This window comes from Triticum dicoccoides, chromosome 3A (assembly GCF_002162155.2).
Source record: "Triticum dicoccoides isolate Atlit2015 ecotype Zavitan chromosome 3A, WEW_v2.0, whole genome shotgun sequence".
Lineage (NCBI taxonomy): Eukaryota > Viridiplantae > Streptophyta > Magnoliopsida > Poales > Poaceae > Triticum > Triticum dicoccoides.
Genome location: NC_041384.1, coordinates 659,279,401 through 659,303,973, shown reverse-complemented (window position 1 = coordinate 659,303,973; position 24,573 = coordinate 659,279,401). Strand labels below are relative to the sequence as shown.

General features: G+C 45.2%; 1 protein-coding gene across 1 annotated transcript; it reads right to left on the bottom strand.

The window, feature by feature from the left end:
- Positions 1 to 423: 423 nt before the first annotated feature.
- LOC119270022 (aldehyde dehydrogenase family 2 member C4-like) lies at positions 424 to 5,342 on the bottom strand. Its single transcript, XM_037551965.1, has 6 exons — positions 5,146 to 5,342; positions 2,347 to 2,489; positions 1,602 to 2,249; positions 1,369 to 1,506; positions 1,092 to 1,291; positions 424 to 971 (listed from the first exon to the last, which is right to left on the bottom strand). The coding sequence occupies exons 1-6, from the start codon at positions 5,243 to 5,245 to the stop codon at positions 698 to 700; spliced, it is 1,503 nt and encodes a 500-aa protein (XP_037407862.1). The 5' UTR covers positions 5,246 to 5,342; the 3' UTR covers positions 424 to 697.
- Positions 5,343 to 24,573: the final 19,231 nt, after the last annotated feature.

Here is a 24,573-nt window from a genome sequence, read left to right as displayed (position 1 = left end):
GGGTGCGCGTTGGCTGGTTTCCAACATGCATTGCGCCAAATAGGAGCACCCCCTTCAGGCCCCTCGCTCTCTGGCTGGCATCTAAGCGCTGAGAGGTGGGGGGCCTTGGATCTTCAAGAGATTTGTGTTTTTGTTAGTGTCTAGAGAGAATCTTGGTATTTTTCAAATAAAGTTATTCTTCTTCTTTTTTTGACGCTGCGATGGAGATAGAGGTTTGTGTCATCACGGATCTAATTATTCGGATATGACGAATTTATGATATTGCAGCATGTTGTTTTTGTTTGTTTGATTCTTTGTGGTGTTGGAATCTTTCCTGGACACCGTGGTGAAATTCTTGTGATTCAACAACCAACATTTCTAAGGGTTCATCCCCGGTCCAAGTACGTTTATCGCTCAAGACTTTTCATTTTTTGGATGATCGACTGAAAGGGACTTTTGAAACTTTTATTGGTAATCAAGTCTGTGCGGGTGAAAGAGTGACAGTATCGCCACTTCAGTCTAACTGCAGCATCTTTACTGAACATTTGGGACTATTTCGTCTTGTAAAGATTAATACCACGAAGAAGATTGACCACTGGTAATAAGTACAACTGCACAAGGAAGCTGAAAGCATTCAGGTGTATAAATGATATATAAAAAGGCAATCTTTCCCACTTTTGTTTCGCCTGTGCTGTTTGTGATCGGATGTCCGTCCAGATCACAGCCAGGGTGTGTTGTAGAGCGGAGTGACCACAGTCTTGGTGTGCAGGTACTTTTCGAGGGCATCCGTGCCCATGTCCTTGCCGAAGCCGCTCATCTTGCAGCCGCCGAACGGGGCGTCGGGGTCGAAGGCGAAGTAGCAGTTAACCCAGACGACCCCGGACCTGACGGACCGCGACACGGTGTTCATGGTGTCGATGTTCTTGGTCACCACGCCGGCGGCCAGGCCATACCGGGTGCTGTTGGCCTTCTGAATCACCTCGTCCACCGTCCTGAAGTAAAAAAAAAACAGTGCACACCCAGTAGTTTCAGGCCGTCAGATCAGTTCCACCCGTGTGTCGACTCAACTGTCAGGTTGAAAATGTTCAGGCAGAGGAAATGTAAACGCCTACTTGAATTTCATGAGAGCCATGACTGGGCCGAAGATTTCCTCTTGCGCAATCGACATGTCATCGGTGACGTCGGTGAAGATGGTGGGCTCGATGTAGTAACCCTTGTCGCTGCAGGGCTTCCCTCCGGTGAGGAGGGTGGCGCCTTCGCTCTTACCGACGTCGATGTACTTGAGCACCTTCTCGTATTGATCCTTGTCAACCTTTATAAGTGTTTGTTAGAGTTTTCTTCTCTGGAAAGCATATATATACAGATGCCGGCAGGTCGATGGATTAGTACCTGAGGGCCTTGATGTACGTTTGGGTTGAAAGGATCTCCGACCACCGATTTCTTGGCAAGCTCGACCGATTTCTTCACAAAGGCGTCGTAGATCCCTTCCTGCACGTATATGCGTGTGCCGGCGACGCAGATCTCGCCCTGTGATGTGACAGTAGCAGCAGAAACCGTGATTGCATGAGAGTTTGATCGAGCCTGTTGCTTGAGCCAGATGACACGGTGAGCACCAGGAGTACCTTGTTCATGTAGGTGGCCATGTTAACGAGGTTGACGGCTATGTCAACGTCGGCGTCGTCAAACACGATGACGGGGGACTTGCCCCCCAGCTCCAGTGAGACGGGCTTTAGGTTGCTCGTGGCCGCAGCCTGCATGACCAGCCGCCCGACCTCCGTGGATCCCGTGAAGCTGATCTTGTCGACGTCCATGTGAGAGGCGATGGCGGCACCGGCCGTGGGTCCAAATCCGGGCACGACGTTGAGAACGCCGTCGGGGATGCCGGCCTCCTTGGCGAGGTGGGCGTAGAAGAGCGCGGAGAGGGGCGTCTGCTCGGCGGGCTTGACGACCATGGTGCAGCCGGCGGCGAGCGCGGGGCTGACCTTGAAGAAGAACATGGTGGTGGGGTAGTTCCAGGGCACGATGTGGCCCACGACGCCGACGGGCTCCTTGAGCGTGTAGCCGTGGAGCGGGCGCGTCATCTTGAGCGTCTCGCCGTGGATCTTGTCGGCGGCGCCGGCGTAGTACCGGAGCAAGTTGGCGCCTCCGGGGATGTCCATCATCTTACCCATCATGAAGAGCTTGCCGGCGTCCACCGTGTCCAGCGCCGCCAGCTCCTCGACGTGCTGGTCGACCAGGTCCGCGAACTTGTGCATGATCCGGGCCCTTGCCTGCGCACGCGCCAAACAAAGAGACGTTGTTAGATAGGCCCAAAATATCTGTCGATGGGCCGAATCATATTGAGTTTACGGAGGCCTTTGTACGTACACAGCCGGGCATTCTGGGCCATGGGCCGTTGTCGAAGGCCTCGCGGGCGGCCTTCACGGCGAGGTCGATGTCGGCCTTGTCTCCCTCGGCGATCCTGGCGATCACCTCGCCGGTGCGTGGGTCCCGCGTCTCGAACGTCTTGCCTGTACATGCATATAAACGTACGTGTTCAATTAATGAAATGAAAGAGTCAAGAAAAGCAAGGAAATGAAATCGCTAATGATTGGTCAGCTGGATGAATCACTGAACTGCATTCTACAGACTGAATTAAAGGCGGGCCTATTTTTCTCGAACAAATATTAAAAACAAGCAGATTCTTTGGGGCCGCATGTACTATGTGATCCTAATGCAGAGCTTCCATGTACTCCCTCCGTTCCTAAATATAAGTCTTTATAGAGATTTCACTATGAAGCACATACGGATGTATATAGATGCATTTTAGAGTGTAGATTCACTCATTTTGCTCCGTATGTAGTCCATAGTCGAATCTCTACAAAGACTTATATTTAGGAACGGAGGGAGTACTAGGCTAAGAAAGTACTAATAGTCAGTACATACTACTACCGTTGAACTGCAGAAACCATGCAAAAAAAAAAAAAACTACAGAGATGTCATATATTATGTTACAGAGGGAGTATGTTATTGCTAAAGGTGTCAATTATTTATCTTCATCGTATAGTTAATTGCAAGAAGGAAAGTTTGTAGTTTGACATTTATGTATGTGTAATAGTGCTACTGTTTAATATGACCATTGAGTGTCTGGTAGTTTACACGGTGAAACTGTAGAAGCTTCGACCAAGTTTGAAGGAGAATGCCGGTACTGACAGGACATGGAGTTTTTGAACCCGAACTCACAGTAAAATCCTAAAAAATAGCAGAAGAAAAAACTGTTTTTTTTTTGTGACAAACATTGATGCTCCGAAATAGACTATTGTTGGAAGCATTTTGGAGCATCGGTTTTGTATTTTTTGTCCGGACCTCCACAAATGTCTTTCAAAAAACAAATTTGCACGCAGTTAAAACATTCATCAATGTTTGTCACAAAAAAAAATTCAGAATTGTTTTAATTTGTTTACTATTTTTTGGATTTTACTGATCATTCGAGAGCATGTGAGCTCGGGATCAAGAGAGCACTTCCGGGTACCGTAATTGTTGGAAATGTTTCTAATGTAAGGTATTTGCTTGTCTCTCCCATACGTTTTACACCACTGCATTCATTAAGATGTGTTCTTCCCTCTTTCTGTTTGAAATTTGAAAAATTGTTTTGCACTATGAAATATTTCATCTTATTTGTGTTCTTGTTCTCTTCCGTAATGCCATATTCGACTGATTTAAGATAGGAAGATATGTGTGTTGCACTTGCTCATAAATTGGTTAAAGTAATGGAATAGAAATGGCACAACTTCAGAGCTGGCTGGGAGTCTACATACATGAAAAAAAAAAAGACATTCCGATGCTACATGATCTAAACATTTAATGAAACGTTCTGTTTGTGCTGTTCTGGTTATCTACATGATTTATCTATTCCATTATGCAACTGCAACATGCAGAGCCTGAAATAATAGAAAAGGGGGGCCGAGCGGCATTGAAGCAGGCCGGGGAGGGCCAAAGCATAGAAAAATAGTTTTTTAGCACAAATTTTTTACTGATTATGCACGTCGTTATCAGTCGGGTGAAAGCACCGGTAATTTGTATTTGTGGTCTTATACCACGATAATGATGGCGAAGTTAGTCCAATCCCACCATAAAAAAGATGCGGTGACATGGCTCGAGTCACGCCCGTAGGTGTAACCATCAAATAATTCCGTCGGAGCAACAACATGGTTACAAAAAGCAAGCGATCGACTCGAGGGCGGGACAGCGCAAGCAACAAAGATGAGGACGGGCGCAGAGGAGAAATGGGGCCGGCATCGATGGGGGGCCGGCATGCACACGCATGACGAAAGTTACTCGTCGGATCGGACACGCTCGACGATACCCTGAATTGATCGGGCGTCCATCTGTCGTAATCTCGTTGATCATGCATACACTAGTCCCTGGCCGCTGTACGCGTGTGCCTACCTCACCAGTCACCACGGTCACGGTGCTTCTCCGCCGAGCGTCCTCTGCGCCGTCTTGGCGCCGCTGCATTCTCGTCGGCCGGGGGCGCACGTCTTTTACCTACCTATCCATCCAAGAAGATCTACGCTGCGAGCTCGGCCACACGCTGCTCATCCTCCCCGCTTGCCGCCCGCTCGCCCGCCCTGCTCCACGCCTACCGTCGCGTCGTCGTCCTCGCCATGTGCCGCTGCCGCCTCTCTTTCATATCTCGAGCTTTCTCTCAGTATCTCGCGCAGAGACAGAGAGCAAGCCCAGCACGCAGTGCCTCGCGCCTCCCGCGAGCGGCGGGGCGCCTCCTCTCCGACGCGCTCGCACTCCCTACCGCCGGCCGGCCGCCCTCCAGGGTGCAGGCGCGCACGCGCTCGTCTACGCGGGTGGCCTCCTCTGCCTCGGGCGCCCAGCTCTGCCTCCCCTGCTCCGGAGCTGCCGCGTCGGGACCATCTAGCGCCGGTGCGAGCGTCCCGGATGGGGCGGCGACCAGGGAGGTCACCGATTCCCCGATATTACAGGGGTGTTCGGGCTCCAGATCGGAGAGGCCGGTAAAACGGCGAGGAAATCGGAGCGCTGCTAACAGAATTCTTTCACCTTTCTCCCCTAAGATAACGACCGGCGGAGGGAGTCGGGGTGCTGCTGCTGGACTCGCCCTCGCCCTCGCCCCTACGCGACCGCCGCGGGAAAAGAAAGGGAGGCTGTGCGTACCGGAAGCCGCGTCGACGAACTGGCCATTGATGAAGAGCTTGGTGAACTTGATGTCCAGCTCCGGCACCTCGAACCCCTTGCCGCCGTTCGCTGCCGCCATCGCCGTCGCCCCGTTCCGTTCGGTTCGTCCCTTCCCTTGGCCTCGGTGGAGAGAATGAGCGAGTGAGGACTCTTGTGTTTGTGCGCTACGGTGGAACGGGGTCTGGCCGTTTTAAAGCAGAAAAGGGGGGAGGGGAGGGGAGGGAAACGAAGTGGCAAAGAGCCAGATATGGCAGACTTGTTGACCGTGGACTCTGTGTGTGTGTGTGTGTGTGTTTAGGTTGACTCTGGGTGTGTGTGTGTGTACGAGCCACGGGTGTATATGTTTCCTCTTCTCCTCGAATTATCCTCTTCTCTTCATTACACGATTATAATGGTTGATCGCAGGAGATTCTTGCAGGCTCTCACCAAAAAGATTTTTGCCTCGCTTCTATATCTATATCTATATCTATCTCTATCTCTATTTCTATCTCTATATCTATCTATCTATCTATCTATCTATCTATCTATCTATCTATATCAATTCATATCTATACCAACTAATAAAGGGAGGTGAAATTATTGCTCCTGCTGGTTAATTCCAACCTCACTGTAGTAGTACATAAAAATCCACCAATCTACATACGTCAGCGGGTAGACAATTAACATGCCCTATTGTAAATAAAAAGCTAGGTGTGGGATTATGTAAGCGCCTAAAGATAAACATAATGAGGGCATAATGAGGCCACACCATAAACAAGGAAAAATAATACGGCGGCCAGCTTACACAACATCCATTCCTATCGGACGCGGCCTGGAGGTGGGGGCGCTTGTTTGGCTATGTACAAGGGCAAGCCACAAAGCAAAGACAACTTGTGGCCAACGTGCAGGAGAAGGCAACCAACTTTTTGCATGATTTCTCTTGTGTTTGGATTTATTTATTTTTTGCATGGAAATTAGTTTCCATGAAAGGACTTATTTTACCATTTGGTCTTCTTTTAAACGGATGTCATTTGGTCTTTACATACATACATAGAGTATAGGTCACAGAGTCTTCGTATTTAGGGAAGTAACAAAACTAGTAGATTTAAATTCTAAATTTCACTTTGGCAAGAAAAAACATTTTCAAAATTTAAATAATCTAGGCATGCCATTGTTGAGCATAGACATTTATATTGTGAAAAAGTCTAATTTATGTTGCGAACGATTGAACAATAAAAAATTGTGTTACGAAGAAAAAAGGGCACACACGAAGGACGGCTGGGCTATGAGCTCGTGATATTTTTTTTCCTTCCATTGCAACGCATGTGCATGTTTGCTAGTTATAAGTAAAACATGAACCACAAGTACATGCTGGAACGATGATACATGGTGATGAGGAAGCCTTTAAAGGAGAACATAGAAAAACAAACGGCATAGGTCGAACAACGACGCGGCCGAGCAAGAATACAAGAGGACCTAAATACTACACCACAACACAACCAACGACACCTGTGTTCCACTATCACACCCTTAAGAGAGAAACGGTGAAAAGTGTTGCCGTCATCACGTCCAAGGAACGGACAAAGGTTTTTACCTAAAACTATGTCAGGGGAAGGGAAACCGCGACAACATCCCCAAGAGGAGAGCGGCACCCATTGGCATTGTCACCGTCAGCACCGAAGTGGAAAGCTTTCCCTTGGTTGCATCCTTGTGCCATGAAGGAGCATCACATTCATCTGCCACACTAAAGTCGGGACCTCCAGAACTAGATTTTGTTGGAAATATGCCATGTAAGCAATTATATTGTATTATTATATTTCTATATTCATAATTAAGTGTTTATATTTCATGCTATAACTGCTATGATCCTGGAATATGCGATTCAGTGGAAAACTCATATGCATCTGTGGAATGATAAACGGTAAAATAGAAGGTTCATATTCTTGCTCTGGGACTAGCTCAAGTGTTGTTGGTGATCACGTTTTTCGGATCTTAGGATATCTTTAAGTGTAACGATAGTCCTGAAACAACATTGAGCTTATGACGTTGGAACGGTCATATTGAATTGACTCAATCTTGTATGTTATGAATTGAGTTAATATCGTTTGTAATCATTTGTAATAACACCGAGTGTTAACGTGTGATTTTACTTCTTAGACCATGAGAGTATCGTGATCACTTCTTATCGTACGGGGGGCTTTGGGGTTGATCAAACGTCACCTGTAACACGGTAATCACAAAGACAACTTACAGGTTCATTGGAAAGTTTGACAAGTGCCCGGATAGCTCAAGAGTGGGATTTGCTCTCCAACGATGGAGAGATATTTTTAGGGCCCTCTCGGTGTGACAACATCAATCATCAACTGGCTAGACACAGGTGACTTTGTCACGGGGATGACGGAACACAATAACGAGAAAGAAGTACAAAACCGGTAACGAGGATTTTGGTATAGTGAGCATGGTTATGACTCGGGAGGATACCGATGCATTCCGGGTTTTGTGAATATAGCAAAGCAAAGGGAACATCACATGATAACCAAAGGTTCACTCGAATATCATTCGTTTGCTCATAGGGATCGATATGGACGTCCATGGTCCTGTTGTCAGTCATTGAACAAACAATTTCGTTCATGTCTATGAGTTACTGAATCTACGGGGTCACAAGTTTAAGGCAATCACAAACTGCTGAGTGTTAGTAGGACGAGGGTCATGAGAATATGTTTGTGAAAAATTATTTCATGAATATTCGGAATAGTTCCAAAAGGATCCGGAAGCGTTTCGGGGTGACCTGAAGGGTTACGGTGAGTATCAGATAGTACCGGGTATTACCTATAAATTATGTAGGTGGAAAATGTTTTCGGGGATGTTAAAATATATATAAATGATATTTCCTTCGAGGGTAGCTTCGTCCAGTCGTTTCAAACAACTTTAGTGTTGTAATTTTTTTTGTTTAGACGATCGTAAATGAATAGATCTATATCTCAATGTTCTTATGTACTAACGTGTTCATGCGTGCATATTCTTTTAGATGAATTTCATTAAATTCATCGCACACGATTTATCTTTTGAAATTTTATTTGACCACTACCTTCATCTCATTGTTCCACACAACTTTCATGTTGTGAGTTTTTTCTTATTTAAACGCTCATATAACAAAGTTGTTCAAGCGTGATGATGTGAGGTAAGTTCACCATGTGAACAAAAGGTGAGAGTTGCCGTCGGCGCACACTTAACCAAACAGTCGAACACATTGCATTTGAGGAGCACATACATGCAACCAAACGGTATACTTGCGTTTATGCTCCCATGCAAGAAGAGGCAATGAGAGCAGCCAAACAATGTGCAAAACTTGGCTCATAACTCGTACAATCTAAAACGGTCTCTACCAGGCTAGCTTTCCATGATGCTACAAACGGATGCGAGCACCCAAGCAAGCCCCAATAGTTTTTCATTATGTTCTGTTTCTTTCAGAAACCGTGGTAAGCGTTCGGAATTGCGTATCCACAAGTATATGGGGGAAGGTTAACCTAAATGTTAAGTATCTGACATCATCTCAGAGGGATTTTCTGAGAAAAAGTGTTGTGACACGTTTTCGTGTATCTCTACTTCTAATGGAACAGTTGGTAGTCTCGCTTTCAGGTTTTTTTTCGTCCCACCACTTTCGTCCGGGTTTTTTTCGTAGGTTAACCGTCGTAGATTTTTTTTGTCGCCTCCCCCACTTCATCGGTTTATTTTCACTTCACCCTCTCACACAACGAAAAAAACTGAACGGATCAGAACTTTCCATACTGACGCAAATTATTTAGTAATGTCTTTATGTAAAAGAATCAATCACAATCAATCTCTAAAGATCAAATCTAAATTAATTAATCTTCATAACGTTTGTTTCCTTCCGAATCACGTCCATAACTTTCCTTCCTTGTTTGGGCAAAAATTGTTTGGTAGCAGAGATTAGGAAGCTTCCTATGAGTGTAGTAATAGGAAGTATTCTTTTTCTTGATGATTCGTTTCCATGCATGATGATAATAAATTAGGCCAACATTCACCACTATTTATCAACATCATCAATCGTATCCATTCCTACCAATTTTAAGGGAATCTGCTCGCTATGTCTTTTTTAAGGGGATCCGCTCGCTAAGTCGTCGTCCCAAGCAATTTCCCTAAAAAAAAGCGTGGGTATTGGTAGTTGAACGCCCGCTAGGTTTTCCGCCTGTCCCATCCTCGCGTTGTGCCGCCGCCACCCGCCCGAGCCCGTTAACTTCGCCAGCCATCGGGTCGACTGCCCCTGCCCCAAACCCCCATCCCCGAGCACTAGCTATCGCCGCGTTGCCGCCCCAAGCTCCACGCCACCGGGAACGAATCAAGCGCCGTCCCGACACCGCCGTCGCCGGCCCAGCACCTCCAGCCTTGCATGGACAGCTTCAATGTGCAGTCTCCCTTGCTGCCTCACCTTCTGCCAGCGCATGCAGCGGCGGGGTTGGACGCGTGCGTGCGTGCTTACTAGCTTGCTCTCCGTGCGTACGTACTTGCTCTGCGTGCGTCGCACCGGCCAATGCGCATGATGCGTGTGTGTCTGCTTTTCTGTATGTGTATGCCAGTGTGATGCGTGTGTGCGTTGCTGTGTGTGTATGATATAGATGGCTTGAATGTGTGCATGCTGTGCTCTGCTCTCTGCTGATCTATGTGTTGGTGCTCCTGCTATATGTTCATGCCATACAAATGAAATTTCTGTTAATTTTTTGACATGTTGAGTTGGTTCTCTCTGTCTTTTGAGGGGGTGAATGCAAAGCAGTCTATTAAGCCAGGCACTATTGCTGAGCTAAATTGACAAAAAAATATTGGTAGCCATAGTTGTAGTTTAAGTAGTAGCGAGTTGTCTGATATGTATAAAGAGCCCGTTGCAACTGAGCCCGTTGCTAAATTGACAAAAAAGGTCGTCAGTGTCACCTGATATGTATGAGAATATTAAATGTATTATTAACATGATTAATATTGAACTCTTAAAGTTAATGTGGCCCCGTTGCAACGCACGGGCGTTCTTCTAGTGAATTTTAAAGCAAGACATGTAGCTGAGCAAACTATGAGCTGGCGGCACTAAACGTTCGCTCGGAATCACACTGAGTGAGCACATTCGGAGTGACAAATTGTGTGTTTTAGAGCATGAAATTTTCATCGGTTCCCTTTGATGTTGTATGACAATTTTCTTCTACCAACATGACAAATCATGAACAAGTTGAAAATTTATTTATTTTTAGACCGTCAATTCTTCATTTTGCATCACGACAAACTCGTGAAGACTCATGGCAATTATTCTTCTAACAATATTTTTGCTAGCACGGTAAAGAAAAACATGGCATATCTTTGTACAATAGCATGTCACACACACACACACGCACGCACGCACGCACGCACGCACGCGCGCGCGCGCACACACACACACTGAAAATATCAAATCTATTATACAGATTCCCCCGAAGTACAAACCATCTCAAACATAATAAAAATTACATCAAGGTCCATGGACAACCGAACGACCATTGCCTCCGCCAGAAGCAATTCTCAAGCGTTCGTCGGGAGTAGTTTTTTGAGGAAACACTCCCAAATCACGACGTTGATTTAGATGATCTCTCGTGGGAAACGATAGTTGGATCAGATGATCGCCCCAAGGAGACATCAGCGCAATATTAGTCTAAGGTTATTTAGTTACACAAGCCTGAGAGCAAGCTATTGTCACTCAATCCCTTGGGCAAAAGTGTTTGTGGACTTCCTGATCCGGTGGCCGTCATTGTTAAGGGTCCGTGATCGACACATACTTCATATGCCCCCCAAGAAAACACATGCTTGATCTGAAAATCAAGATGATCGGTTGAGCTGGCAGATGGGGTGTTCGTGTCAGAAAGGGACAAGTGGCGCGGACCGATGGCAGTTTCCCCAACCATAGTGGAGGACCGATGGCAAAAACCATTAAAAGAGGATACCCTTTTTTAGAAGATATTAAGATGATAGCTAGGCCATGATTCTCGACCATTTCCGTACCCAACATTGGCCCCATGCCATTCCGTGTATTCACAAAAATAACACGAATCTACTCTAATCGAAGGGCTGAAATCCCAAATAAGATAGCCAACAGCTCACCTGTTGTTGTATGTCCAAATGGACTACTGCCGCCGCCAGCTGCATTATCTGCCCTTGATTTGTCAATCTCGGAATCCTATATGCGCGCGTTTACATCCATCACTGGTTGTTAGTGGACAGCATATGCCCTCTAGAAGGGCCGGCCGGCCGGCTCAGGTCATTTTTGCGGGATTGGAGCCGTGGCGCGGACGCACGCGACGTAACCCTCGCACGAGGCGTCACGCGTCAGTGTCAGGACAACACGCGTTGGCATGAAGGTGACGGTGAAGCCTCAACGAGCACAAGCAAACGCGCCGTCAAAGCCTCCTGCGTCAGAGATGCCGCTGACGGCCGCGCGCTGCAGGATACATGTCGTCGCCGGCGAGGCCACGACGCCCGAAAGGTCAGCGTCGTGCTTGCGGCGTCGCCGTTGAAAAACGTTTTCCTGATAAATGTGGCGGTCGATTTCCTGCGTTGCATCAGAGGCAGGGGGGAGCCCGCCTTGGCGACGAAGATGCGGTGGGGTGCTGCTCCGCGTAGCTCTCTCTGGCCAGGTCGACGCCAAACCAAAACTTTGGCGACATTCCACGGCCCGGCCCCCATGCGTGCGTCGCTACTGCTGCCCATTGATCGAGCTTGTCGAAGAATCTGGGTAGTCCCTCCCATGCCGTATTGGGCTACAGCGCGGCAGGGCGCCATCCCTACCATGTGGCCGTCTCCTGGCCAGAGGAACACGATGCGGAGCCCGGGGAGCACGGAGGGCGACAATGGGAAAGAGATGGATGGGTGTGCCAGGGACGAATGGTGACCCACGGAGCGTGATGGAGATGCACAAACAGTAAAAGTATTAGCTCGGCCTTTTTTTATCGGTCTTATTATCGGAACTGTGCTTCCCAAAGTCTATGATTGTTCAGTTTGAACTGTGCTTGCTTCAACTTTCAACGGCATGGTTTGAATTGTAGGAACTCTCGGCCCTTCCCAGACTTCTCTGCGTGACCGGAACAGGAAGCAAGGCCAACGATGGACATGGTGCTATCGGTATCGGGGATGACGAGCTTGAGAAGCTTCTGGCCTGGTGGGTGTATGAAACTCTGTTCGGATAAGCTGTATTATTGAACCGTGCAAAACAACAAGGCAACAAGTGATAAAGCCAAAGACAGATAATGCAGCGGAGCGAAGCTACAAGACGAAGTTCAAGCTCAAGAAATCCTCTCGATAGGGATTGGGCAAGCAAGTTGTTTGTTTATTTTAATCAATCATAACCGGGTTGTGGTGCACGCATTAAGCGAAATCAGTTGTTATGTTTTTTATCTTCTTTGCGCTAGAGTTATCAGAGTTCATAGTCAAATTGGAGAAAAAGAACATCGCAAGCAGGCAAGATACTAGCACCTCCTTTACGGCTGCCTCGCCTAGGTCAGCGATCATTGCACAAAACCAGGATTCACAAGCAACCCGTGGTGCACGCAACTCATAATGGACAGGTCCCATCAGCATCAGGTACACTAATCTTTCCTAGGAGAAATGCTGTCGTACATCACACTGAGTGACTGAAACAACAGCTTATCACCACTGCAAGCGCTGTAGCTCGGTCGGCTTACATCAACTTTATGGTAGAGATTTTTTTTAGGCACTTTATGGTAGAGATTAGCTAGAGAAAGTTTTATTCTGGGTTTTGTGCCTGCTTCTACGGGCCTTCCGTTCTTGGCGTGGATATCACGAGCGGCAGAATCAAAGCACCTTCTAATTTTAAATGTTAGACCTGGATTTCGGAAGAATGGGTGGTTGAACGGCAACCCGCAAATTTACTATCCGCTCGCGGACAGAGACCAGTCTATAAACATGGATGCGGGAGAATATCATCCAACCGCATTATGTATATGTTCGTCAGTAAATTTAAATTTAAATGCACGCTAATCCACACAATGCGCCGATTACATCTGCACCAGATTGCATCCCCAATCACAACCAAACAAAGCCAAACATGCTTAGTTTTTACATGTCTGAATCTAAAAATACATTAGTCCGGTAGTCCGTGCATTTCTGCCGTGTCGGACCGGCAATCCCAGCAAGCTGCCCCCCGATCAAGGAGGTGCCGTCTCCACCGCACAGACAGCCTTCGCGTCTGCGTCCGCGTTCGCCGCATCCTCATCTTCCGCCGCCGCCAACACATCTTTCTGCCGCTGCAACATCTGGTAGCTGACGGATTGCACGATCATTCTAGCATCGGCATCCAAAGAGTCGACATCCAAGGTCAATATCTTGGCTTCCTCCGCATTGGCGGCGATCTTCACCTTCTTTTCCTCGAGTGCAGCCTTCCTCTCTTCGATCATGGTCCTCCTCTCTTCAAGCTTGATCTTCTTCCCCGTCACCTCCATCAACTGTTTGAACCTCTCTGCCTTCCTCTTCTCCTTGATATCCGAGCGCCTCACGCATGCCTCCTACTTCTTTGCCAAGATGTCCTCGAATCTCTTCGTCAGCTTGGCCGCCGCACCTTCTCGCTTTGCCCTCTCCTCCTCGCACTTCTTTCCTCGCAAATTTCTTCTAACCTTCTTCGGCGTTCTTACGTTGGGCCGGTAGGGTCACCGGTTTCTTCCTTGTTGGCTTGGGCCGCGGTCTTGGCAATGGAAGAAGTGAGTGGGGGATTTTAGCACGGAAACAATGCGGGATGCTATGAAAGTGTGGGTTCCGCCTTCCTTTTGGGTGGGCCAGGGAGGCGGAGAGCGACGTTTCGCGTGTCCAGACTCCCGCAAAGCCCCCCGTTTGTCTCTGATTTGCGAGAGAAATCGCATCCAAACCGCACCGCGGATTGATACAGGACCACGTTGGGCCGCTTCAGTGTTTCCGAACGCATGCGGGAGGTTTGCGAATCGGCATTGGAGATACCCTGAAGGCTTAAATCTTAAAAGATCATATAGAAATTAGAAAGTCCGCCGGGCAAGGATGCCTTTGAATGGTCAGCATTTCTGGCAACCAAGTCCTCACGTTGCACATACGTCAGCTGAATCATCTTCGTGTTATGGACTGGATAAGTGAAACTTATTTACTTTTTGTATTTGCACCCCAACAAGGCCAAGTAAAACTATGTGTTAAAATTAATTACGAGTATGCACTACCGTACATAGTCTCGAGGTGGTGGAAGAAGACTGTCTATCGGTACACAATTGCTTGTGTAAGTAACTTAATCCATTTATTCACAAAAAAAAAAACTCAATCCATTAACAGTATGCTTACAGGTAGAGAACACAATCAAAAGATAAACTAGGGACAGAAATGAAGCACAGGTTTTTTGAAAATTGGTAGAGAAGGATGTCCAACAAAACGAAAAAGGCATAATCAGGGGAATCAGAACCTTTAGCTGGTTTAGTTTTCTGACTGCTCTGATGCTTTCTCTTGTAACAGCACCTTCAGGCCAATTTAGACGTGTCCCTCGCCTAAAATATTTCTGAGTTGATGAATTGCATATTCCAAGTGAATACAATGACTTGTTTTTTCTTTGAAAAGAGGGGTATCCGGTCTCTGAATCACATGCTGCATACAACCATTTTATTAGATGTGAATCAAGTTCAAGTCATTGAGTACCGAGTACCATATAGTAATACAAATAAAAGGAAAACACGACCACAATTAGTCGGACGCCAGCCAAATTGGTTGAATAAACCCAACGTAACCATTTCCAGCCGGCTGCAACCAGGGACAATAAGCGCCCATGCGTCCACATGCTGCAGTGATGATCACATACAGATTGAAGGTGTAGCAAGAAATTAGCAGTAGATAACCTGGAAGGAGTAGATGATATGTTAAAAACACAATCATTCCGGCAATTTCATATTGCGCTGAGAATGACACAAACTCCCACATGAATTTGGTCCTTCAGTTTATGATGAAATATCATCCAACTAGTTTTCAAACTAATTTGCATACTCATTGGCGGGGCTAAATTGCATGTAACATGAATCGTGCGCCAGATCACGGTAGTAAATAGATATGACAGAAATAAATGATGAATTGTCTCCTCTAATCACAAAAATAATGTGTTTTTGCTACCTTGCTAGTTACTCTTAGCAAGATTACCTTTGGCAGAACTAACCCCATTTGCAAAAATCACACGAAAACTTTGATCTTGGAAAGAATTTTTTTATTTTCAAATATGTTTTATACGAAAAGTATGTCGAGAATCCATACGATCGGCATACATAGATTTCACGGTGAAAACACCATTAGTAGTTAACCACCACTAGAACAAATCTGGCATTTGCTTAGATTAATCCACATCAACTTAGAACCAAACGCATCCACTTAGTCCATTTGTCACCTAGTAAAACCCTGCAGAATTGGTTCAAAGGGCAAGTCCTAAGAACAGAAGCAGTCGAATCCTCTTTTCCTGAACACAACATTATACAAGGTCAGGTATTGTAGAGCTAATGCAGTGTCATCCAACCAGATGTCTTCCCAAAATCTCGTCTGGTCGTCAACAACCTTAAAGGAACCTCTCTTAAAAAAGGACGACTTGACCTTCATCAAGCCCATCCACGGTGAATCTATAGGTTTGGCATCTCCTTGGGATAACATTTTGGAGTTCAGGTATTTTTTATGCAGCAACTCTTGCCAAATACGTTCCTCGTTGAGTAGCTTATGCAAATATTTGTTGATTAAGCACATGTTTTTATTTTGAGGTTTTCAATGCCCAACCCACCTTGATCCTTATCCTACACAAAATGTCTCATTTAGGAAGTATGTACTTCTGCATCTGCTCCTCGCATTGCCAAAAGAACCTAGACTTATTAAAGAAGTTTTTCAAAACCCTTTTAGGTATCTCGGAAAATATAGCATGAACATCATTATACTAGTAAGGACAACATTGATGAAGGTAAGTCATCCTCCATATGGTAAAATATTACCCTTCCAACTACTAAGCTTATTTTTTAAGCGGTCTTCAATATATTTTTCATTCGTGGTTGGAGAGCTTACGATAATGAATGTGAAACCTGAGATACATAAATGGAAGGTGTTGGTGCAATATCTGTCTTCCTATGTTTTGGAGATTGTTGATAGAAACATGTATGGATTGATTTGTTTGCTAGTGCATACAGAGAGAAATAGTTCATACAAAACCGAAGAGAATGTTTTCTCCGGTGCTAAGTTCGAGGAACTTCACCGAAGTATATCTGCGTTGCGGAGAAGAATGAGCTACATCTATTGAAGACATGTAGACGAGAAGATTGCTGTGAAGGATTTAGCCCCTCAAAGGTTATTGCTGACGTGAAGCAATTAGTTCGGTGTTGTTGTTCGAAGAAATTGACTGCTGCGAATGGAAGTCGGAGACAAAGAGGAGACGTAGTATTCTTTTCGTTGTTATTCTTTCGTTCAATTGAGTCATAGGACCTCCGTACTATTAAGAGGGGTATAGGTTCTCGAAGCTTAGAGCCGCCGTGATGCTTAAGACCAAAACCTATGAAAGATGCGAGAGAAATCTCTTTATGCTCCGAATCATTACCTGGCAGCAGTGAATGTTGTTCTTCATGCTGCAGGAGATATCTTTCGGACTAAGGAGTTAGCATTACTTGCTTCACAAGTAATGTTACCGTTGTGCTCAAATTTCCGACCGTTGGACTCATGTCCTTCGGCCATTGGCTTCTCCACATGTCCAATTTGGTCATTTCCCATCAAGGAAGAGCTGCAGCTATAAATAGCCACCCCACTCCAACGTTGCCCATTGGCTTCTCTGCTTAAGATTTCTGAGAAGATTGATTTAAGCACCCCCTCTCCGAGTGATTTGAGTTTAAGATCCACTGAGAGAAAAATCAAGAGCCCAAACTTAGACAGTAGTTTAGCATCCCAGTAGTTCTGAGTTAGAGTTCTTGTACCTATTACTCTTGAGAGATGCGCACTCTCTAGACGGATAGGTGTCGACTCGAGTGTTGAAGAGTTGTTGTCTTCATCAGGCAAGATCTTCAGCAATCAAGAGTGGTTGTAGTTTGCGAAGGTCGACCGAAGATTTGGAGATTGCCGACAAGTATCTACCACGAGTGAAATCAACTGATGTCTGATAAGCTTCGAGTTGAAGGAGAATGGGGTGAAGAGAGTTTATCTTCCGTGTTAAGTCACAACCCCTCCAACCAGACGTAGCCCTTTGGCAGAAGGGTGAAATGGTCTACCAAATCTCACTATCGCCATCGAGTACCACTGGTTCATTCTACTTTACTGCAATTCCTTTAGCAGTTTACTTTAGTGCTCTATGTCGATAATTTATCTGATAATTATCATCAGTTGTACTTTTCTTTCGCACCAATCATCTCTCTTGTTCACATCATATATCATTGTGTTCATCCTGTTGGATTCTCATCACTCGTCTTTATCATCACTGTCATATTCTTCGGTTCATCTGTGCCAACTTATTATAGTTTTCTTTCACTGTTCATGTAATGTTCTCATGTTACTTCATGTGATTGCATGTAGCATTACTATCGTTGTGGTCAAACATGTGGTATTGCAAGCCCGTGCCATAATTGCTTCCCACGTCGATAGATATGCACCCCAACATCATGCTTGATTGAGCTGTTTTCTATCATACCTTATTTCCGCTGCTGTGTTTGGGACCTGTTCAAAACATTCGCAAGAATTTTTTTAATCTCCCATTCACACCCCCCTCTGGTCGATATACTATTGGTCCTAACATAAGGGATCCCAATTCACAGTCAGACAGTTGCATGTACGAACTCTCCTCAAAATTGGAATCTTGATGTGTTTTAGCAAACTTCTGAAGGAAATATGCTCTAGAGGCAATAATAAAGTTGCTATTTATATTTCCTTATATCATGATAAATTTTTATTATTCATGCTAGAATTGTATTAACCGAAAACTTAGTATATGTGTGAATACATAGACAAACAGAGTGTCACTAGTTTGCCTCTACTTGACTAGCTCGTTGAATCAAAGATGGTTAAGTTTCCTAGCCATAGACATGAGTTGTCATTTGATTAATGGGATCACATCATTAGAGAATGATGTGATTGACTTGACCCATTCTGTTAGCTTAGCACGATGATCGTTTAGCTTGTTGCTACTGCTTTCTTCATGACTTATACATATTCCTCTGACTATGAGATTATGCAACTCCCGAATACCAGAGGAACACTTTGTGTGCTACCAAATGTCACAACATAACTGGGTGATAATAAAGGTGCTCTACAGGTGTCTCCGATGGTACTTGTTGAGTTGGCATAGATCAAGATTAGGATTTTTCACTCCGATTGTCGGAGAGGTATCTCTGGGCCCTCTCGGTAATGCACATCACTATAAGTCTTGCAAGCAATGTGACTAATGAGTTAGTTGCAGGATGACACATTACGGAACAAGTAACGAGACTTGCCGGTAACGAGATTTGAACTAGGTATTGAGATACCGATGATCGAATCTCGGGCAAGTAACATACCGATGACAAAGGGAACAACGCATGTTGTTATGCGGTTTGACCGATAAAGATCTTCGTAGAATATGTAGGATCCAATATGAGCATCCAGGTTCCTCTATTGGTTATTGACCGAAAATGAGTCTCGGTCATGTCTACATAGTTCTCGAACCCGTAGGGTCCGCACGCTTAACGTTCGGTGACGATCGGTATTATGAGTTTATGTGTTTTAATGTACCAAAGGTTGTTCGGTGTCCCGGATGAGATCAGGGACATGACAAGCAGTCTTGAAATGATCGAGCCATAAAGATCGATATATTGGAAGGCTATATTTGGACATCGGAAAGGTTCCGAGTCATCCGGGTATTTTTCGAAGTACCGGGGGAGTTACGGGAATACGGGAGTACATATGGGCCTTAGTGGGCTTTAAGGGAAAAAGAGGAGAAGCCACGACGGCTGGTTGCGCTCCCCCCATGGGCCTAGTCCGAATTGGACTAGGGGAGGGGTTGCACCCCCTCTTTCCTTCTCCTCCCCCTCTCCTTCCTTTCCCCTCCTAGTAGGACTAGGAAAGGAGGAATCCTAATCCTACTAGGAGGAGGATTCCTCCCTCCTTTGGTGCACCTAGAGAGGCGGCCGGCCTCCCCTCCCTCCTTTATATACGTGGGGAGGGGGGCACCCTAGAGGACACACAAGTTGATCCGTTGATCTTTTAGCCGTGTGCGGTGCCCCCCTCCACCATAATCCACCTCAGTCATATCGTAGCGGTGCTTAGGCGAAGCCCTGCGTCGGTAGCATCATCATCACCGTCATCACGCCGTCATGCTGACGGAACTCTCCCTCGAAGCTCTGCTTGATCGGAGTTCGTGGGATGTTACCGAGCTGAACGTGTGCTGAACTCGGAGGTGCCGTACGTTCGGTACTTGGATTGGCTGGATCGTGAAGACGTACGACTACATCAACCGCGTTCTCATAACGCTTCCGCTTACGGTCTATGAGGGTACGTGGACGACACTCTCCCCTCTTGTTACTATGCATCACCTTGATCTTGCATGTGCGCGGGATTTGTTTTGAAATTACTATGTTCCCCAACAGTGGCATCCGAGCCAGGTTTATGCGTAGATGTTATATGCACGAGTAGAACACAAAAGAGTTGTGCGCGTGAGTATATACATATTGCTTGCCGTTACTAGTTGATTCTTGATTCGATGGATTGTTGGATGAAGCGGCCCAGACCGACATTACGCGTACGCTCACTACACCACAACATTGATGCAATGGCTTGTAATCTGCCGGGAGAAAGCTCTTAAGAGGGCACACAAACTGCCGGTAGTGTGGTTCTCCTGGCAGATAGAACTGCCACGAGAACGGCTGCCGGGGATTAGTTCTCCCGGCAGTTAGAATATTCCCGGCAGTTCGTCTGCCCTGACCCATGTGTTTGCCAGCAGATTATTTCCTCCTGGCAGACTTGTTGTGGCATAGGTACTACAGTTAAAGGCAGAGTAACTGCCGGCAGATACATGTTTACCCGGCATTTTATATGCCAGGACGTTGAGTTTCACGAGCAAACTGCTCTAGCATTATATAACTAATTTAATATTTACCATGTTGAGGCAATCTGGACAGATCACAACTGTACACACACTTCAATGAAAGTTACATGTAGGCCTCATCCAAAACCTTAAACTTCATTCAATAAACAAAACATACCAAATACATATGTTCCAAGATACATGCATGAAACAGCCATATATATGGACGTTGTGCCGCAAAAGGAAAAGTACATATGTTCTAAGTGTGCCACACAACCAAAATGAGCATACTATGTCATATGTGCCAAAACAACCACAAACTTAATTGTAGGTCTTCCAAATCTTCAGCAGCTTGTAGATCTTCCAAATCTCCATCAACCTACATATCTTTGGGAAACCTGCAAAAGACCGGAAAGTCGAATCAATGAAGCCCGTGTTTCAGATTTTTAATCAAGACATTAATGCCAGAATAGTTTGGATGTTAGGGACACTTTTAAAGCATATTATGCTCGAGACTGGATAAATCAGCTGTTAGTGGTATGTGAATATATGGAATTTAATCCAAACCTAGAACATGCAGATCTGAACAAGTAGGGTGTAGAGCTTGTGAACAAACTGATCCGCAAAAGTATGGTATGCCGAAACTCCTATAAACATATTGGGCATTGCAGTTCTGGGAAAATTATAAACTAGAAAGCTTTTGCTTTATAGCAAGAAAGAGTTTCCCTACTACATATCGAATGAGAAAATAAGAAGGGAATTATTATCACTATTTGAAAGGACATGCGGTGCCCCCATGTGTGGTTTTGGTAATTGATGACAATCTCTATGGACTAACGGTTGCCTTGAGTTATATTTGAAGGATTTGTCCATAGGATTGTCTTGAAGTCCATGTGTTGGTTTCAAGGAGTTTATGAGATGGCCAAAGTGCTTTTCAAGGAATTATCCAAAGATTGGTCATGTGTGAGTTGAGCTTATTGCAAGCATGTCTTGAAGATTGTGTGATCATTCATGGTTACCTTCAAGACATCATCCAAATGAGAGTTGGAAATATTCAATGTTGATCAAGACTAAGTCAAGAGTAAATCAAGTAGATCAACTCACAAAGCGTAGAAGAAGTACCGAGAGGGATCAAGTGATCCCATGGTATGGTAGGCATTGTCCATTACGCTTTGTGTACTAACCCATGGTCTACGTGAGAGTTCTTTGTGGGGTTAGGTATGTTTCCATGGTCTTGCGTCAAGAGGAAGATCTCATACAACCCATGGAGGATGACATCAAGTGGTGATCGTCATCAAGTTTGCAGTGTGCAAGTTCAAGTGGAGCAACTCGAAGAGTGGCTCACCCATAATGGATTATGGGGGAGCAATCAAGCTTGAAGCTTGCTGTCCATTGTGGTGTCAATGGAATTGTGAAGATGTGCCAAAGAGTGGCTCACCCATAGTGGAGTATGGGGGAGCAATCAACTAGTCTTCATCGAGCCAATACAATCAAGAAAGGTGGTCCAACTTGAGGAAGTCAAGATCGTCATCATCTAGCTCAAGTGGACTATGTGCAAGGCAAAGTTTTGCCCTTGATAGGTTTTCTATTTTACCGGTCTCATAGTGGTAGTTGGGAGACCGGGTTGTAGGATCGATTGCCGTACTATCAAGGGGGGCTCTCTAGGGAGTAGCTTGATCGTATCATTAGTCAAGAGCTCAAACCATTGCATCCTTGCATCATCTTTCTTGGTTCTTGTTTGGTTCCATTTGTGAGTCTTAGAGCTTATGGTCATCTTTATGACAAGCTTGAGTTCATCGAAAACGGAGTTCACATGCATCTTCTATGATGTTTTCGGTGTTGGAGGTTTTACCGGTCTTATCCGAGAAAGGGTTCTCACCATTTTATTATGGTCCTTTTCTCATTTGCTTCTTATTGATATTTCTCTCAAGATTGTGTTAGCCCTTGTCATTAGCTTTCCAACAAACTTGGTTTCGTTGAATTCGGAGCTCGTATGCGAAAGTTGTGGTTGTTTTGATATTGCCTGTTTTTCACAGAGAGGTTGTACCGCCCCATGGAGAGGTTGTACCGCTTGACCGGTACAACCGGTGTTTGGAGCGGTTGTACCGCTCCAGAATTGGTCCGGAGGTTGTACCGGTCATGTACCGCTCTACCACCGGACTGGTCTCTGTTGTGGTGCGGTTGTTGGGCGGTTGTGGGCCGGTTGTACCGCTTATTGCCTGTTACCGGTTGTATCGGTGCTCACAGAGGTTGTACCGCTCCTATGTTGTTCTGTACATAACGGGCAGATTCGTGGGGACCTATTTAAGGGGGTCCTCTTCCCCAAGGGTTGCCATTTGTACGGGTTCGGTGACCGCCCTCAAGGGTCCCTTAGTGGAATCACGGCATCTTGCATTGTGCGAGGGCGTGAGGAGATTACGGTGGCCCTAGTGGCTTCTTGGGGAGCATTGTGCCTCCACACCGCTCCAAACGGAGATTAGCATCTGCAAGGGTGTGAACTTCGGGATACATCGTCGTCTCTGCGTGCCTCGGTTATCTCTTACCCGAGCTCTTTACTTATGCACTTTACTTTGTGATAGCCATATTGTTTCTTATCATATATCTTGCTATCACATAGTTGCTTATCTTGCTTAGCATAAGTTGTTGGTGCACATAGGTGAGCCTAGTTGTTTTAGGTTTTGTGCTTGACAAATTAACCGCTAGGTTTATTCCGCATTTGTTCAAGCCTAAATCGTAATTATTTTAAAACGCCTATTCACCCCCCTCTAGGCGACATCCACGATCTTTCAATTGGTATCAGAGCCTCGTCTCTCTTTATTAGGCTTTACTGCCTAGAGAGTAAAGATGTCGACTAGGGGATTAGGATTCTTTGACACTCTTAGTTTCGATGGCACAAATTTTGATGTTTGGGTAATTCGCATGCTTAATCTCTTTAGGGTCATGGACCCAAATTTAGAGCGAATTGTAGATATGGGTTTTTCTCCTCCAAAGGATCCCCAAAGATTATCTTTAGAGGATGAGAAAAACTCTTATCTCAATGCTCAAGCTTCTAATGTGCTTTTTGATGCTTTGAGCAATGTAGTTATATTTCAACTCATGTTGTTCCGGGATGCTCATGAGTTGTGGACAAAGCTTCAAGATAAATATGGCGTGTCCAAGTTTTGTGGGGATGATTGTTCTCCCTCCACATCCGGCCGTATAGTCTTCTCAACTTCTTCTACTTCACCTACATGTGGTTTGCCACAAGGTAATGATATGGTGAGTAGTGTTGGTCATTGCAATGATGATAGTATGTTTATTGTGGATGATCCTTCATCACTATCTTATTGCAATGCTCCTTCTTTGGGCTTTAACACTTCGAGCACTCCAAATGTTTCACATGCTTGTGTTGATAGTCCTTGCATATCATGTAGAAATTGCTTGACTAAATCTCATGATGATATGTTTACTATGTCTTGTTGCCATGATAAAAATGCATATATGTCCTCGAATTGTTGTGCTAACAATGTAGAGGAAACCCAACACCCCATGGAACAAGATGTGGTCTTGAATGGTGCTTCAATGGATCCTACATCATCATCTATTGCATTTTGCCTTATGGCCAAGGCTTCAAAGGTATCTCCCACTTTGAATCCCAATATATCTTGTGATGATGGCAAGAGTGATGATGATGTTGATTATGATGAAGAGAATGATAATGTTGCCTCCTTAAAAACTAAGGGGGGAATGATTTTTAAAGCTCTTCACAAAAATAAACTTGCTCGTTCCAACTTTATGGAAATCATGTCTATTGCCATTGAAGGCAAGAAATACATTGAGGAGTTGGAATCTCATCTAGAGGAGCATGAGGTCACCATTGAGAAAATGGAAGCTCATGAGCGTGATTACGCAAATGAGATCACGGAGCTATCTCAAGCTCTTGAACATGAACAAACCTCATCTGAATCTCTTGAGGAGACCTTTGCTATAGAATTATCTAGAATAAAGGAATCTCATGATAGAGCACTCGAGGTGGCCAATGATTTCAAAACTAAAAATGCTAAGCTTGAAGTTGCTCATGCTAGACTCCTTGAGGATTTTGAGCACCTCGAAAATGGCTCAAGGGCCATCAAGGGTGAGCTCATCAAACTCACCGAGTCTCATGCTCTTCTTACTTAAAAGAGCTTGCCAAGGTGTCCTCTCCTATTGTTGTTAATGATGATGCTTGGGATACTAACTCTATTACTTGTGAAGCATCCATTTTGAAGGAGAATGTTGAGCTTCGGGCTCAACTTGAGTTGCTATCTAGCAATTATGGGAAATTGGAAGAAAACCATGAAAAGCTCTCAAGCTCTCATGATGATCTTCTAGTATCCCATAAGGAGCTAAAGATATCT